Source organism: Oncorhynchus masou, chromosome 32 (genome assembly GCF_036934945.1).
Source record: "Oncorhynchus masou masou isolate Uvic2021 chromosome 32, UVic_Omas_1.1, whole genome shotgun sequence".
Taxonomy (NCBI): domain Eukaryota; kingdom Metazoa; phylum Chordata; class Actinopteri; order Salmoniformes; family Salmonidae; genus Oncorhynchus; species Oncorhynchus masou.
The window spans coordinates 51,607,932-51,626,905 of NC_088243.1; the positions used below are offsets into that span (position 1 = coordinate 51,607,932).

At 44.6% G+C, this 18,974-nt stretch overlaps 1 protein-coding gene across 1 annotated transcript in view; it reads left to right on the forward strand.

Moving 5' to 3' along the window:
* The window catches only part of LOC135526168 (AF4/FMR2 family member 2-like), a 178,621-nt gene that overhangs the window by 81,958 nt on the left and 77,689 nt on the right, over positions 1–18,974 (forward strand). The window contains exons 6-8 of the mRNA XM_064954305.1: positions 12,670–12,756; positions 13,789–13,825; positions 14,059–14,113. Of these exons, the coding sequence (XP_064810377.1) occupies positions 12,670–12,756; positions 13,789–13,825; positions 14,059–14,113 (179 nt within the window). The remainder of the gene's footprint in view (positions 1–12,669; positions 12,757–13,788; positions 13,826–14,058; positions 14,114–18,974) is intronic.

Sequence of the window (18,974 nt, forward strand, 5' to 3'; positions counted from 1 at the left end):
CATTTCAAATATTTAGCACATGAGAATATTATCAAAGACTCCAGGTAAACAGATGGTGTATGCTTAGAAAAATGATCCAAACTGATTAGAGAGTGAGCTTTTGGCTCCCTCGCCTATCTGCACTGTGCACGCGGTGTGTGCTTGTGCCTGCGTGCTTGTGTGCATCTGTGTGGTATATTATAAATAGCAGGCATGTGTTCTCCTTCATTGTTGCTGATGAACAGGAAAGCTGCAGATTCATCATAACCTGCGTAACTTTCCACCCTGATAGCACAATGCACGGCCATCTGAAAGGTAATACTTCATATATAACATTATCGCCGAGGTGGCAGGATCATATTCCTAGCACCTCATCTGTCTACCTCCACCCTCCGACCCCCCTGCTCTCCACCCGCTCTCCTCTCGGCAGCCCGGGAGGTGACCTGGCTGATGTCACTCTCTCCATAGAGAGAGAGGAGGAGGAGGCCAAGCCAACGTTTCGAAGGAAATTAACTCTATAAACCAGAGGCCTTATAAACAACAGACCTCAATAAATTACCTGATCCACAAACTTGGCTCTCTACACACACAGACTTTCATTTCCCCATCTTATTGAGATGTAGTTAAAACATGTCATGAACTCAACAGGGTCAATGTGTTACTCTGGGGAACTTGGGATGGAGTGATAGAGTGATATAAACGAAAATTATTAGATAGAGAGATGTTGTGCATATGCATCTTTATCTCTGTGGCTGACAGTTCAACAGTAGATCATACGGCTGTGTGATGGGTCTGTCTGAGTGCATTAATAGGAGAAGTTGATCTGTTAAACCACATGACATGAGCGACAAGTGCATACTGTACTGTGGGCTACACCACAGACTGTATAACACCACAGGACAATGACAGTAACTCAGACTCAGATTGGGATTGGACATACAGTGGCAAGAGAAAGTATGCAAACCTTTTGGAAATACCTGGATTTCTGCATAAATTGGTCATAAAATTTGATCTGATCTTCATCTAGGTCACAACAATAGACAAACACCTTCTGCTTAAACTGATAACATACAAACAATTATAAACATTCACAGTGCAGGGTGGAAAAAGTATGTGAACCCTTGGATTTAATAACTGGTTGACCCTCCTTTGGCAGCAATAACATTAACCAAACGTTTTCTGTAGTTGCGGATCTGACCTGCACAACGGTCAGGAGGAATTTTGGACCATTCCTCTTTACAAAACTGTTTCAGTTCAGCAATATTCTTGGGATGTCTGGTGTGAACTGCTCTCTTCAAGTCATGCCACAGCATCTCAATCGGGTTTAGGTCAGGACTCTGACTGGGCCACGCCAGAAGGCGTATTTTCTTCTGTTGAAGCCGTTCTGTTGTTGCCATTCTGTTGTTGCTTTACTTCTGTGTTTTGGGTCGTTGTCCTGTTGCATCATCCAACCTCTGCTGAGCTTCAATTGGTAGATAGCTTAACTTTCTCCTGCAAAATGTCTTGATAAACTTGGGAATTCATTTTTCTGTCAATGATAGCAAGCTGTCCAGGCCCTGAGACAGCAAAGCAGCCCCAAACCATGATGCTCCCTCCACCATACTTTATAGTTGGGATGAGGTTTTGATGTTGGTGTGCTGTGTCTTTTTTTCTCCACACATAGTGTTGTGTTCCTTCCAAACAACTCCACTGTAGTTTCATCTGTCCACAGAATATTTTGCCAGTAGCACTGTGGAACATCCAGGTGCACTTTTGCAAACTTCAGAAGTGCAGCAATGTTTTTTTTGGACAGCAGTGGCTTCTTTCGTGATGTCCTCCCATGAACACCATTCTTGTTTAGTGTTTTACATATCGTAGACGCGTCAACAGAGATGTTAACACGTTCCAGAGATTTCTGTAAGTCTTTAGCTGACACTATAGGATTATTCTTAACCTCATTGAACATTCTGCACTGTGCTCTTGCAGTCATATTTGTAGGATGGTCAACAGTGCTGAACCCTCTCCATCTGTCTTGCTGTGAACTGATTAACATCAAGGCTTTTAGATATAGTTTTGTAACCCTTTCCAGCTTTATGCAAGTCAACAATTCTTAATTTTAGGTCTTCTGAGATCTCTTTTGTTCGAGGCGTGGTTCACGTCAGGCAGTGCTTCTTGTGAATAGCAAACTCAAATTTTGCGAGTGTTTTTTATCTGGCAAGGAAGCTCTAACCAACATCTCTAATCTCATCTCGTTGATATGACCCCAGGGTAGCTGACTCCTGACTCCAATTAGCTTTTGGAGAAGTCATTAGCCTAGGGGTTCACATACTTTTTCCAACCTACAATGTGAATGTTTAAATGATGTATTCAGTATAAACAACAAAAATACAATAATTAGTGTGTTATTAGTTTAAGCATACTATGTTTGTCTATTGTTGTGACTTAGATAAAGATCAGATTAAATTTGATTACCAATTTATGCAGAAATCCAGGTAATTCCAAAGGGGTTCATATACATTTTCTTGCCTCTGTACCTCCGAGATTTAGAGAAAGACAAAACAATTCATCCCTAGACCAAAGCGTTTTAGAAGATGGTCGGCTGAGAATAGTGTTCCAGTGTTTATTTATTTAAACACACACAGATTTTAACCGATGGTCTGTCCTGTCGTCACAGGGGTGCAAGACTAAACAGTTGGTGACCCTTGCTCTGCTGTATTTCGATAGCCCTGTTTGGTTTGGGAGCCATGCTCGGCCTGCTTTTAATACATTTCATTTGCAACTCAAAGCCTCGCGAGTGAACAGCCAGCTCCCCACTGCCCTAAATGCATCTCACACAAATTAATGGGATCGTGTGTTTCGCAGAAGGCAGTAATATTGGTGTTGTTGGGGGGGGGGGGGGGGGGGGGGAATAAGGATAACTTAGTGACATTTCTAAGTATGTGAGATTTACTTCCAGACATGGATAGTGGGTTTGATAACTGCTACTGTGACAAATGCGTTCTACCACACAGCGAAAACCAATTGCTTATGTTGTCTTGATCTTCATAGTGATATCCAAGTACATGGTTTTAATTTGATACTCTAGATCACAATATTTAATTGACACATTGTGCAACTCTGAAACGTGAGTATCTATATTCGGGATAAAGTTTAGTCTGACAGGTGAAGGCAGAGGTGTTGATTTTCATTTGACCCTCCCAAGTTCAAAACAGACCTAAATCAGATTGTGCAATCATGTTAACTTAAGTGTTTTGTGAGACAGAATGTATGGACTGCATTTAATCAATTAGGAGAAAGCTCAACTGATGTGTGTGTGTATGTACAGTATGCATGCAGTGTGTGTGTCAAGCTGTGATCTTGGGCATACTCACTCATATGCTCACTGAAAGACGACACCCTCTGCAAGCTCACAACCTATCTCTCTCTGCTTCTGTCACACACACACACAATAGTGTAGTGGAGAGTATACGCAGGTATACACCGTATACCCACTTATTTTTCAGTGGGCATTGAGTATATTCACTTCTTAATCCCCACAATGGGTATCAAAGTAGTGTAGTGGAGGTATACACCATACCAATTAATAAGGCTGATCAGAATGTTAATGTTAAAATGTTGATAGACTATGATTTCTTCACATTTTAGGCACAGCAATGTGCACACGGTGGTAGGCCTACGCACACCTGTTCCAAAATGCAATTTGCGGGGAAACACTGTTCTAAAATGGGAACCGCACAAACAGTCGTGGCCAAAAGTTTTGAGAATGACACAAATATTAATTTTCACAAAGTTTGCTACTTCAGTGTCTTTAGATATTTTTTGTCAGATGTTACTATGGAATGCTGAAGTATAATTACAAGCATTTCATAAGTGTCAAAGGCTTTTATTGACAATTACTTGAAGTTGATGCATAGGGCCAATATTTGCAGTGTTGACCCTTCTTTTTCAAGACCTCTGCAATCCGCCCTGGCATGCAGTCAATTAACTTCTGGGCCACATCCTGACTGATGGCAGCCCATTCTTGCATAATCAATGCTTGGAGTTTGTCAGAACTTGTGGGTTTTTGTTTGTCCACCCGCCTCTTGAGGATTGACCACAAGTTCTCAATGGGATTAAGGTCTGGGGAGTTTCCTGGCCATGGACCCAAGATGTTGTTCCCTAATCCACTTAGTTATCACTTTTTCCTTATGGCAAGGTGCTCCATCATGCTGTAAATGGCATTGTTCGTCACCAAACTGTTCCTGGATGGTTGGGAGAAGATGCTCTATTTATGGCTGTGTTCTGAGGCAAAATTGTGAGTGAGCCCACTCCCTTGGCTGAGAAGCAACCCCATACATGAATGTTCTCAGGATGCTTTACTGTTGGCATGACACAGGACTGATGGTAGCGCTCACCTTGTCTTCTCCGGACAAGCTTTTTTTCCGGATGACCCAAATAATCGGAAAGGGGATTCATCAGAGAAAATGACTTTACCCCAGTCCTCATCATTCCAATCCCTGTACCTTTTGCAGTATATCAGTCTGTCCCTGATGTTTTACCTGGAGAGAAGTGGCTTCTTTGCTGCCCTTCTTGACACCAGGCCATCCTCCAAAAGTCTTTGCCTCAATGTGCATGCAGATGCACTCACACCTGCCTGCTGCCGTTCCTGAGCAAGCTCTGTACTGGTGGTGCCCCGGTCCCGCAGCTGAATAAACTTTAGGAGACAGTCCTGGCGCTTGCTGGACTTTCTTGGGCACCCTGAAGCCTTCTTCACAACAATTGAACCACTCTCCTTGAAGTTCTTGATGATCCGATAAATGGTTGATTTAGGTGCAATCTTACTGGCAGCAATATCCTTGCCTGTGAGGCTATTTTTATGCAAAGCAATGATGACGGCACATGTTTCCTTGCAGGTGACCATGGCTGACAGAGGAAGAACAATGATTCTAAGCACCACCCTCCTTTTGAAGCTTCCAGTCTGTTATTCGAACTCAATCAGCATGACAGAGTGATCTCCAGCCTTGTCCTCGTCAACACTCACACCTGTTAACGAGAGAATCACTGACATGATGTCAGTCTGTCCTTTTGCGGCAGGGCTGAAATGCAGTGGAAATGTTTTTGGGGATTCAGTTAATTTGCATGGCAAAGCGGGACTTTGCAATTCATTGCAATTCATCTTCATAACATTCCTTGAGTATATGCAAATTGCCATCATACAAACTGAGGCAGCTGACTTTGTGAAAATGTATATGTGTGTCATTCTCAAAACTTTTGGCCACGACTGTACAAGCAGTTTCATGTACAGAGATGGAAATATCCATTAGAAATAGAGGAGATCTAAACATGCAAAAATCATCATAGGTTGCTAATATGACTAAGGTAATGGTTTTGTCTGCTAGACAATTAAATACATTTTTAAGAAAACCAATAGAACAGGAAAACACATATGAGGATGTCTTTATAAAACAATTGCTTCCACGTTTCTACGGTGGGATTTTGTCTATAGGCTACTTTGAAGCAAGGTAAGATATGCCTCATTATATGAAGTTAATTGTCCATGTTTCAAACAATTAAGAAACAGGGAAAATATAGTGATGCTAATGATAGGCCTGACCGTCTTCTGGTAGTAGAAAAGGCTTTCACAAAAACCTTCTCAACAAAATGTTAACAAGATACAAAGTAGCATACTTTTTTAACAACGCTAGCCAATCAACTCTTCACTTGAATTAATCTGTATATATATATATATATATATATATATATATATATATATATATATATATATATATATATATATATATATATATATAGCATCTTACTTTCTCGTGTTCTTATTTCCTACTTTTATTTATTGTGTGGGTTTCAAATCAAACTTTATTTGTCACATGCGGCAAATACAACAGGTACCGTGAAATGCTTACTTACAAGCCCGTACCCAGCAGTAGAGTTCAAGAAAGAGTTAAGAAAATATATACAAATAAACTAAAGTAAAAAATGAATTTCACAAAGTAACAAGGTCGAGGCTATATTTTTATTTGTTTTTATTTCACCTATTTCTCAAGTTCTCATTTACAACTGCGACCTGGCCAAGATAAAGCAAAGCAGTGCGACACGAACAACAACACAGATTTACACATGGAATAAACAAATGTACAGCCAATAACACAATAGAGAAAAGGTTTATATACAGTGTGTGCAAATGAGGTAAGATAAGGGAGGTAGACAATAAATAGGCCATCTTGGCGAAATAATTACAATTTAGCAATTAAACACTAGAGTGATAGATGTGCAAAAGACAAATGTGCAAGTAGAGATACTGGGGTGCAAATAAGAAAACAATAATAATAATATATAACAGTATGGGGATGAGTTGGATGGGCTATTTACAGATGGGCTATGTACAGGTGCAGTGATCTGTGAGCTGCTCGGACTGCTGGGGCTTAACGTTAGTGATGGAGATATGTGTCTCCAGCTTCAGTGATTTTTGCAATTCATTCAAGTCTTTGTCAGCAGAGAACTGGAAGGAAAGGTGGCCAAATGCTACGGGGGTGACCAGTGAAATATACCTGCTGGAGCGTGTGCTACTGTGCTGCTATGGTGACCAGTGAACTAAGATAAGGTGGGGCTTTACCTAGCAAATACTTATAGATGACCTGGAGCCAGGCGACGAATATGAAGCGAGGGTCTGCCAACGAGAGCATACATGTCGCAGTGGTGGGGCTTTGGTGACAAAACAGATGGCCCTGTGATAGACTGCATACAATTTGCTGAGTAGAGTGTTGGAGGCTATCTTGTAAATTACATCGCTGAAGTCAAGGATCGGTAGGATAGTCAGTTTTACGCGTGTATGTTTGTCAACATGAGTGAACAATGCTTTGTTGCAAAATAGGGAGCCGATTCTAGATTTAATTTTGGATTGGAGATGTTTAACCTCTTATGGGCAGGTGGAACAGTAGCATCCCACCTGGCCAACATCCAGTGAAATTACAGAGCACGAAATTCAAAAATACCATATTCAAATTTTTAACATTCTTGAAAATATATGTGTTATACGTCAAAATAAAGCTTAACTTCTTGTTAATCCAGCCGCTGTGTAAGATTTCAAAAAGGCTTTACGGCGACTGCACACCATCCGATTATCTGAGGACAGCGCCCCGCATACAAACGCATGAAAATCATATTTCAACCAGGCAGATGCCCACAAAAGTCAGAAATAGTGATATAATGAATGCCTTACCTTTGAAGATATTCTTCTGTTGGTACTCCAAAATGTCCCAGAAACATCACAAATGGTCCTTTTGTTCGATAATGTCCTTCTTTATGTCCCAAAAATTTCAATTTATTTGGAGTATTTGATTCAGAAATACACCGGTTTCATCTCACCCAACATGCCTACAAAGTATCTAATATGTTACTTGGTCCAAACATTTCAAACAACGTTCCTAATCCAACCTTAAGTACCCTAAAATGTAAATAATCGATTAAATTTAAGATGGAATAAACTGTTTCTAATAACGGATGAAAACAGTGTGAAGCACGCTCCAGTTCCCGCGCACCAAAACAGTGGAGTCCACCTGGAGTGACACTTACAATGAATAGCACTACTTCTTAATTTCTCCAAATAAAAACATCGAACAATTTCTAAAGACTGTCGACATCGAGTGGAAGTCATAGGAACTAGAACCAGGTTCCTCATAAATAGGGTATCCCATAGAAAACAATTGGAAAATCCTATGACCTCAATTTTTTTATCTTCCCTGGATGGTTTGTCCTCGGGGCTTCACCTGCCATATCAGTTCTGTTATACTCACAGACATTGTTTTTTAGTTTTAGAAACTTTAGAGTGCTTTCTACCCACATCTACCAATTATATGCATATCCTAGCTTCTGGACCTGAGTAACAGGCAGTTTACTTTGTGCACGTTTTTCATCCGGAGGTGAAAATAATGCCCCCTACCCAAGAGAGGTTAATGTGAGTCTGTAAGGAGAGTTTAGTCCAACCAGACACCTAGGTATTTGTAGTTGTCCACATATTCTAAGTTAGAACCGTCCAGAGTAGTGATGCTGGACAGGCGGGCAGGTGCGGGCAGCGATCGGTTGAAGAGCATGCATTTAGTTTTACTTGCATTTAAGAGCAGTTGGAGGCCACTGAAGGAGAGTTGTATGGCATTGAAGGGTCAGAAGTATACAGAATGGTGTCGTCTGCGTATGGGTGGATCAGAGAATCACCAGCTGCAAGAGCAACATCATTGATGTATACAGAGAAAAAAGTCAGACCGAGAATTGAACCCCGTGGCACCCCATAGAGACTGCCAGAGGTTCAGATTTTGCAGCTCTTTCAGAACATCAGCTATCTGGATTTGGGTGAAGGAGAAATGGGGGAGGCTTGGGCAAGTTGCTGTGGGGGATGTTGACCAGAGTAGGGGTGGCTAGGTGGAAAGGATGGCCAGCCGTAGATAAATGCTTATTGAAATTCTCAATTATGCTGGATTTATCGGCAATGTTTCCGAGCTTCAGTGCAGTGGGCAGCTGGGAGGAGGTGCTCTTATTCTCCATGGACTTTACAATGTCCAAAAACTTTTTGGAATTTGTGCTTCAGGATGCAAATTTCTGTTTGAAAAAGCTAGCTTTTGCTTTCCTAACTGCCTGTGTATATTGGCTCCTATCTTCCCTGAAAAGTTGCAATTCGTGGGGGCTATTTGATGCTAATGCCAAATGCCACAGGATGTTTTTGTGCTGGTCAAGGGCAGTCAGGTCTGGAGTGAACCACGGGCTATATCTGTTCCTGGTTCTACATTTTTTAAATGGGTCATGCTTATTTAAGATTGTGAGGAAAGCACTAAAAGAATAACCAGGCATCTTCTACTGACGGAATGAGGTCAATATCCTTCCAGGATACCCGGGCCAGGTCGATTAGGAAGGTCTGATCGCTGAAGTGTTTTAGGAAGCATTTGACAGTGGTGAGGGGTGGTCGTTTGACCACAGACCCATTACGGATGCAAGCAATGAGGCAGTGATCACTGAGATCCTGGTTGAAGACAGCAGAGGTGTATTTGAAGGGCAGGTTGGTTAGGATGATATCTATGAGGGTGCCTGTGTTTACGGATTTGGGGTTGTACCTGGTAGGTTCATTGATAATGTGTGTGAGATTGAGGGTATCAAGCTTATATTGTAGGATGGCTGGGGTGTTAAGCATGTCCCAGTTTAGGTCACCTAACAGCACGAGCTCTGAAGATAGATGGGGGGCAATCAATTCACATATGGTGTCCAGGGTACAGCTGGGGGCAGAAGGTGGTCTATAACAAATGGCAACGGTGAGAGACTTGTTTCTGGAAAGGTGGATTTTTAAAAGTAGAAGCTCGAATTGTTTGGGCACAGACCTGGATAGTAAGACAGAATGAAATGAAATCAAATCCAATCAAATTTATTTATATAGCCCTTCGTACATCAGCTGATATCTCAAAGTGCTGTACAGAAACCCAGCCGGGTTTCTCCACTGTGCCGGGTGGAGATTATAACAGAACATGGCCAAGATGTTCAAATGTTCATAAATGACCAGCATGGTCCAATAATAATAAGGCAGAACAGTTGAAACTGGAGCAGCAGCACGGCCAGGTGGACTGGGGACAGCAAGGAGTCATCATGTCAGGTAGTCCTGAGGCATGGTCCTAAGGCTCAGGTCTTCCAAGAGAGAGAAAGAAAGAGAGAAAGAGAGAATTAGAGAGAGCACACTTAAATTCACACAGGACACCGAATAGGACAGGAGAAGTACTCCAGATATAACAAACTGACCCTAGCCCCCCGACACATAAACTACTGCAGCATAAATACTGGAGGCTGAGACAGGAGGGGTCAGGAGACACTGTGGCCCCATCCGAGGACACCCCCGGACAGGGACAAACAGGAAGGATATAACCCCATCCACTTTGCCAAAGCACAGCCCCCACACCACTAGAGGGATATCTTCAACCACCAACTTACCATCCTGAGACAAGGCTGAGTATAGCCCACAAAGATCTCCGCCACATCACAACCCAAGTGGGGTGCCAACCCAGACAGAATGATCACATCAGTGACTCAACCCACTCAGGTGACGCACCCCTCCCAGGGACGGTATGAGAGAGCCCCAGTAAGCCAGTGACTCAGCCCCTGTAATAGGGTTAGAGGCAGAGAATCCCAGTGGAAAGAGGGGAACCGGCCAGGCAGAGACAGCAAGGGCGGTTCATTGCTCCAGAGCCTTTCCGTTCACCTTCCCACTCCTGGGCCAGACTACACTCAATCATATGACCCACTGAAGAGATGAGTCTTAAAGGTTGAGACCAGTTTTATCTTGTCGGAAAATGTTAGGGATGGAAATTTCTGTGGTTTTGATGGCCTTCCTAAGCCAGGATTCAGACACAGCTAGGACATCAGGGTTGGCAGAGTGTGCTAAAGCAGTGAATAAATCAACCTTAGGGAGGAGGCTTCTAATGTTAACATGCATGGAATCGATGCTTTTACAGTTACAGAAGTCAACAAATGAGAGGGAATGGGAGTGGAGCTAAGCCCTGCAGGGCCTGGATTAACCTCTACATCACCAGAGGAGCAGAGGAGGAGTAGGATAAGGGTACGGCTAAGGGCTATAAGAACTGGTCGTCTAGTACGTTCGGGACAGAGAGTGGCCAATAGCCTCGGGAAATGCATAGCGCCAAATTCAAATAAAACGTGATAAAACTCAAACTTTCATTAAATCACACATGCAGGGTACTCAATTAAAGCTACACTCATTGTGAATCCAGCCAACATGTCAGATTTTAAAAATGCTTTTCGGCGAAAGCCTGAGAAGCTATTATCTGATAGCATACACCCCCCCTGAACCACCTGAATGAGTTGTAAACAAAAGAATTAGCGTAGCCGGCGCTACACAAAACGCTGAAATAAAATATAAAACATGCATTACCTTTGACGAGCTTCTTTGTTGGCACTCTAATATGTCCCATAAACATCACAATTGGTCCTTTTTTTTCGATAAATTCCGTCCATGTATACCCAAAATGTCCATTTATAAAGCAGGTTTGATCCGGAAAAAAACAGCTTTCCAAAACACAACGTCACTACAAAACATTGCCAAAATATTTCAAACTACTTTTGTAATACAACTTTAGGTATTTTTAAACGTTAATAATCAATCAAATTGTAGACGGGGCAAACTGTATTCAATAGAGAAAGTAAACAAAACATGCTCCTTTTTCCCTCTTGCGTAACTCTCAACAGTGTAACGTTGTTCCAGGATGTGCCTCTTCTTCGTTTCACCAATGATTAACTTCAACCCAATTCCAAAGACTGGTGACATCCTGTGGAAGTCATAGGAACTGTAAAATCGCCGCTAATTTCCCTTGGCAAAGACAACTGAGGGAACTGTCAGAGGAAAAAAAATGTTTTATTCTGAACAGTTTTTCCTTGGGGTTTTGCCTGCTACAAAAGTTCTGTTATAGTCACAGACATGATTGAACCAGTTTTAGAAACTTCAGAGTGTTTTCTATCCACACCTACTAGTCATATGCATATAATATATTCCTGGCATGAGTAGCAGGAAGTTGAAATTGTGCACGCTATTTACCCAAAAGTAGAAATGCTGCCCCCTATCTCTAAGAAGTTTAATGAGGGCCTATTCGGCCCACCTTTTCCTGTAGTCGATGATCAGCTCCTTTGTCTTGCTCACATTGAGGGAGAGGTTGTTGTCCTGCCACCACACTGCCAGGTCTCATCATTGTCGGTGATCAGGCCTACCACTGTTGTGTCAATAGTAATCTTAATGATGGTGTTGGAGTTGTGTTTGGCCATGCAGTCGTGGGTGAACAGGGAGTACAGGGGGGGGGGATAAAGCACACACCCCTGAAGTGCCCTTACCCTCACCACCTTGGGGCAGTCCGTCAGGAAGTCCATGATTCAGTTTCAGAGGGAGGTGTTTAGTCCCAGGGTCCTTAGCGATGAGCTTTGTGGGCACTATGGTGTTGAACGCTGAGCTGTAGTCAATGAACAGCATTCTCAAATAGGTGTTCCTTTTGTCCAGGTGATTAAGTGCAGTGTGGAGTGCGATTGAGATTGCATCATTTGTGGATCTGTTGGGGTAGGGTAACCGGGATAATGCTGTTGATGTTTTCGAGCTCTGCCCAATCCGACGAGCATCATTCTCATTTACAGTTACAACCTGGGGAATAGTTACAGGGGAGAGGAATGACCCAATTGGAAGCTGAGGATGATAATGTGGCCATGATGGTGTGCCAGATTGGGAATTTAGACAGGACACCGGGATGGGGAGTTTGAAGAGGTTAACACCCCTACTCTTACAATAAGTGCAATGGGATCTTTAGTGAACACAGACAGTCAGGACACCCGTTTAACATCCCATCTTAAATACGCCACCCTACACAGGGCAATGTCCCCAATCACTGCCCTGGGGCTTTGGAATATTATTTTTAGACAAGAGGAAAGAGTGCCTCCTACTGGCCACCCTACATCACTTCCAGCAGCATCTAGTCTCCCATCCACTGACCAGGACCAACTCTGTTTAGCTTCAGCGACATGCCCGAGGTGGGATGTGTGTGTGTGTGTGTGTGTGTGTGTGTGTGTGTGTGTGTGTGTGTGTGTGTGTGTGTGTGTGTGTGTGTGTGTGTGTGTGTGTGTGTGTGTGTGTGTGTGTGTGCGCGTGTGTGTGTCATATGTCTGATTTGAATCCTGTCTGCCCTGCAGGAGATGACCCACTCCTGGCCTCCCCCCCTGACTGCCATCCACACTCCAGGCAAAGCTGAGCAGACCAAGTTCCCTATTCCCTCCAAGGTGAGTTCAATAGTAAGGCCTACACTGTACTGTTAATTGACAAGCACAGCAATACTACTACTAATAGTACTTCAACTATGTTATAAGTACTAGTAATACTGACACTAGTTAATACAATTATCATAATGATAGAGATGTATGCATTCTGAATGTCTACTGTCCTAGTCAAGAGGGTAATTTCCCACTGTCACTTAGTTGTTTGGTAAGCAGTAATCACGTGATTCCTGTGTCAGTCGGAAGGGAAAACAAATCAAGTAAAAGTGGATGTATTAAATTCGACCCAGAGCTGTCATCCTTGTGAAAGCCTGTCAGGTTCTGTCACAGTAAAGGACCAGTGAGACACCCATGGCACCAGAGAGAGAAGGAGAGAGAGAGGGAGTGAGAAAGAGAGAGCATGGTACCCAGCCAGAGAGAGAGAGGAGAGCTTGCAAAGAGCCTCTGCTATTGGCCAGATAGCTATAGGACTTCATTTGTCTGGCTGCATGTGCCGGTTGGATGGACTTTTTAAGGACAAACTCCTGTCAGCACTTCAACCGCACTGTAATAGAGTGTGATTTAGCTATAGTATAATCCATTGTCCTTCAGCCCATTCATCCTCTCCTACTCTAACTCCCAGCATCTGTGTCTCTCCTAGATTTTACTTCCTTTCCTTTCTACTGTCGTTCCCTAGCCTCAAATCCCCCAACGCCTAATTTTGCAGCTAAAGCCCTATTATTTGTGTCTTAATGGGACATGGTCTGAAACTCATAGCTTGACCCAGCTGATATTCCTAATAATAAGCCTGTGTCTATAAATCCTGATTTAATGGTGCCATCCTTTAACTAAGACATTGTCCTGTCTACTGTAGTCAACTCACCACACTCTGAAAAATGATTGTGTGTCCTATGTCTAATTGTATTAGTTTAAAATCAATTAAGTCCATCAGATGAGCTGTTTCCCTACCATTTGTTCTCCTGTATCACCTCAGTGTGTGCTAATGTATTTGATGCACGCCTGTCTTCTTTCTCTCTCACTCTCTCTCTCTTTGCTCAGGAGTCACAACACTTACCCTCAGGATACGCTGGACAAAGTAAGTCTGCTTTACATTTTTCCTACACACACATTTCGATTTAATCAGTCTAAAATGATGTTAATAGACGGAAGGCCATTATGCCAGGCAACAACTGGAGCCCTGTCCATTTAGGGAAAAATGTTATGCTGTGTGACATATTGCAACAAAAGCTAAATTGATAATAAGCTAGCTGTTGGTCAGGGTTTAATCAAAACCAGCACTCTGACATTTAAATGGAAATTCTTTCGCAGAGCGGTGCAATGTTCCCGGTAACAAGCCTGCAACCAAGTCTGTACCACAGAAGTCGTGAGTATTCATTTGATTAATTATTTTGAAAAGCCTCGGGGGATAAATGCCACCATGGTTTCAGCTTTGTTCCCTTGCAAAACAAGTCCCTGCAGAATTCCCAGCTGAGAGGAGTGTTCATCACAAACAAACAGAGCAGTTGGCATTCTCTCTCTCTGTTAACCCATACCCTCCTTGGCCTCTCCCGTGCCACCCTGCACTCCTCAACAGCACAGCACTGACAACACTGCCTGTCTCCCTAGCCACACAAGACCTGGCCTACACTCAGTTTAGTTAGTGTCAAACACAGGCCTAGTGAGTTGTTTTTGGTATTTTATTAGGATCCCCATTAGCTATTGCAAAAGCAGCAGGTACTCTTCCTGGAGTCCACACAAAACATGAAACATAATACAGAATGACATCAAGAACAGCTCAAACTACATAAAAACATTTTTGAAGGTAAACGTAGCCTACATATCAATGCATACACACAAACTCTCTAGGTCAAATAGGGGAAAGGTGTTGTGCCGCGAGGTGTTGCTTTTTCTGTTTTTTTTAAACTTGATTTTCTGTTTGTTTGAGCAATATGAGATGGAAGGAAGTTCCATGCAATTAGGGCTCTATATAATACTGTACGCTTTCTTGAATTTGTTCTGGATTTGGGGACTGTGAAAAGACACCTAGTGGCATGTCTGTTGGGATAAGTGTGTGTGTGTGTGTGTGTCAGAGCTGTGTGTAAGTCGACTAGGCAAACCATTTGGGATTTTCAACACATTAATGTTCCTTGTAAAAAGAAGAAGTGATACAGTCAGTCTCTCCTCAACTCTTAGCCAAGCGAGACTGGCATGCATAGCATTTACAGTTGAAGTCGAAGGTTTACATACACCTTAGCCAAATACATTTAAACTCAGTTATTCACAATTCCTGACATTTAATCCTAGTAAAAATCCCTGTTTTAGGGCAGTTAGGATCACCACTTTATTTTAAGAATGTGATATGTCTGAAAAATAGTAGAGAGTGTTATTTATTTCAGCTTTTATTTCTTTCATCACATTCCCAGTGGGTCAGAAGTTTACATACACTCAATTAGTATATGGTAACATTGCCTTAAAATTTTTAACTTGGGTCAAACGTTTCGGGTAGCCTTCCACAAGCTTCCCACAAAAAGTTGGGTGATTTTTGGCCCATTCCTCCTGACAGAGATGGTGTAACTGAATCAGGTTTGTAGGCCTCCTTGCTCGCACATGCTTTTTCAGTTCTGCCCACAAATTTTCTATAGGATTGAGGTAGGGGCTTTGTGATGGCTACTCCAACACCTTGACTTTGTTGTCCTTAAGGTGTTTTGCCACAACTTTGTCCATTTGGAAGAGCCATGTGCGACCAAGCATTAACTTTCTGACTGATGTCTTGAGATGTTGCTTCAATATATCCACATAATTTTGCTACCTCATGATGCCATCTATTTTGTGAAGTGCACTAGTCCCTCCTGCAGCAAAGCACCCCCAGAACATGATGCTGCCACCCCCTTGCTTCACGGTTGGGATGGTGTTCTTCGGCTTGCATGCCTCCCCCTTTTTCCTCCATACATAACGATGGTCATTATGGCCAAACAGTTATATTTTTGTTTCATCAGACCAGAGGACATTTCTCCAAGAAGTACAATCTTTGTCCCCATGTGCAGTTGCAAACCATAGTCTGGATTTTTTTAAGTACATTTTGGAGCATTGGCTTTTTCCTTACTGTACAGCCTTTCAGGTTATGTCAATATAGGACTCGTTTTACTGTGGATATAGATACTTTTGTACCTGTTTCCTCCAGTATCTTCAAGGTCATTTGCTATTGTTCTGGGATTGATTTCCACCAAAGTACGTTCAGTTATAGGAGACAGAACGCATCTACTTCCTGAGCAGTATGATGGCTGTGTGGTCCCATGGTGTTTATACTTGCATACTATTGTTTGTACAGAACGTGGTACCTTCAGATGTTTGGAAATTGATCCCAAGGATGAACCAGACTTGTGGAGGTCTACTATTTTTTTCTGAGGTCTTAGTTGATTTCTTTTGATTTTCCCATGATGTCAAGCAAGTAGGCACTGAGTTGAAAGGTAGGCCTTGACATACATCCATATGTACACCTCCAATTGACTCAAATTATATAAATTAGCCTAACAGAAGCTTCTAAAGCCATGACATAATTTTCTGGAATTCTCCAAGCTTTTTAAAGGAAATGTGATACAGTGAATTATAAGTGAAATAATATGCCTGTAAACAATTATTGGAAAATGTACTTGTGTCATGCACAAAGTAGATGTTCTAACCGACTTGCCAAAACTATAGTTTGTTTTCAAAAAAGTTTGTGGAGTGGTTGAAAAAAAAGTTTTAATGACTCCAACCTAAGTGTATTTAAACTTCTGACTTCAACTGTAAATCAGCCCTCTGATTACAATTAAGAGCAAAATTTGAGGAGGAGCTGGTATGTACCGCACCGGGCTATGCACCCGCACTGGAGACACCGTGCGCTCCACAGCATAACACGGTGCCTGCCCGGTCTCTTTAGCCCCCCGGTAAGCACAGGAAGTTTGCGCAGGTCTCCTACCTGGCGTAGCCCTACTCCCTGTGAGCCCCCCAAAGAAATTTTTGCGGCTGACTCTCGGGCTTCCTTCCGCGCCGCCGTGCTTGCTTCGCCATCTTCATTCTACTATAACCCTCTTCGCACTGCTCCAGTGAATCCCAGGCGGGCTCCGGCACACTCCCTGGGTCGACCGCCCACCTGTCTATTTCCTCCCAAGTAGTGTAGGCCCGATAAATAAAATGAATCACAACTACGCTGCATTTTGGTCCGCTCCTCCTTCCCACAATGAAAGCCGCGACAGAATCACCCACCACAACAGGACCAAGCGGCGTGGTAACAGGCAGGAGCAACAAAGGGAGGAATGGACATGGGAGGACGAATTGTTTGGAGAAGGACCCTGGGATCAGCCTGGAGAATATCGCCGCCCCAAAGAAGAACTGGAGGCGGAGAGAGCTGAGAGGCGCTGGTATGAGGAGAAGCAACAGCGGCAGCAGGAGCAACAATATCGGGACTACACTACTTGGGAGGAAATAGACAGGTGGGCGGTCGACCCAGGGAGTGTGCAGGAGCCCGCCTGGGATTCACTGGAGCAGTGCGAAGAGGGTTATAGTAGAATGGAGATGGCGAAGCAAGCACGGCGGCGCGGAAGGAAGCCCGAGAGTCAGCCCCAAAAATTTCTTTGGGGGGCTCACAGGGAGTAGGGCTACGCCAGGTAGGAGACCTGCGCAAACTTCCTGTGCTTACCGGGGGCTAAAGAGACCGGGCAGGCACCGTGTTACGCTGTGGAGCGCACGGTGTCTCCAGTGCGGGTGCATAGCCCGGTGCGGTACATACCAGCTCCTCGTATTGGTCAGGCTAGAGTGGGCATCGAGCCAGGTAAGGTTGGGCAGGCTCAGTGCTCAAGAGCTCCAGTGCGCCTGCACGGTCCGGTCTATCCAGTGCCACCTCCACACATCAGTCCTCCGGTGGCAGCTCTCCGCACCAGGCTTCCTGTGCGTGTCCTCGGCCCAGTACCACCAGTGCCAGCACCACGCATCAGGCCTACAGTGCGCCTCGCCTCTCCAGCGCTACCGGAGCCTTTCTCCTCTCCTGCACTGCCGGAGTCTCCCGCCTGTTCAGCGCTGCCCGAGCCTTCCTCCTCTCCTGCGCTGCCGGAGCCTCTCGCCTCTCCAGCACTGCCAGAGCCTTTCTCCTCTCCTGCGCTGCCGGAGTCTCCCGCCTGTTCAGCGCAGCCAGAGTCTTCCTCCTCTACAGCGCTGCTGGAGTCTCCCGCCTGTTTAGCGCAGCCAGAGCTGCCAGCCTACATGGAGCAGCCAGAGCTGCCAGCCTGCATGGAGCCGCCAGAGCTGCCATCCTGCATGGAGCAGCCAGAGCTGCCAGCCTGCATGGAGCAGCCAGAGCTGCCATCCTGCATGGAGCAGCCAGAGCTGCCAGTCTGCATGGAGCAGCCAGAGCTGCCAGTCTGCATGGAGCAGCCAGAGCTACCAGTCTGCAAGGAGCTGCCAGTCTGCAAAGAGCTGCCAGTCTGCAAGGAGCTGCCAGTCTGCAAGGAGCTGCCAGAGCTGCCAGTCTGCATGGGGCAGCCAGAGATGCCAGTCTGCAAGAAGCCGCCAGAGCTGCCAGTCAGCATGGAGCAGCCAGAGCCGCCAGTCAGCATGGAGCAGCCAGAGCCGCCAGTCAGCATGGAGCAGCCAGAGCCGCCAGTCAGCATGGAGCAGCCAGAGCCGTCAGACTGCCAGGATCCGCCAGTCAGCCAGACTCTTCCAGATCCGCCAGTCAGCCAGACTCTTCCAGATCCGCCAGTCAGCCAGACTCTTCCAGATCTGCCAGTCAGCCAGGATCCATCAGTCAGCCAGACTCTTCCAGATCCGCCAGTCAGCCAGACTCTTCCAGATCCGCCAGTCAGCCAGACTCTTCCAGATCCGCCAGTCAGCCAGACTCTTCCAGATCCGCCAGTCAGCCAGACTCTTCCAGATCCGCCAGTCAACCAGACTCTTCCAGATCTGCCAGTCAGCCAGACTCTTCCAGATCTGCTAGTCAACCAGACTCTTCCAGATCTGCCAGTCAACCAGACTCTTCCAGATCTGCCAGTCAACCAGACTCTTCCAGATCTGCCAGTCAACCAGACTCTTCCAGATCTGCCAGTCAACCAGATTCTTCCAGATCCGCCAGTCAGCCAGACTCTTCCAGATCCGCCAGTCAGCCAGGATCTGCCAGAGCCTTCCTGCTCTCCGCTGCTGCCGGAGTCTCCCGCCTGTCCGGCGCTGCTGCCGGAGTCTCCCGCCTGTACGGCGCTGCTGCCGGAGTCTGA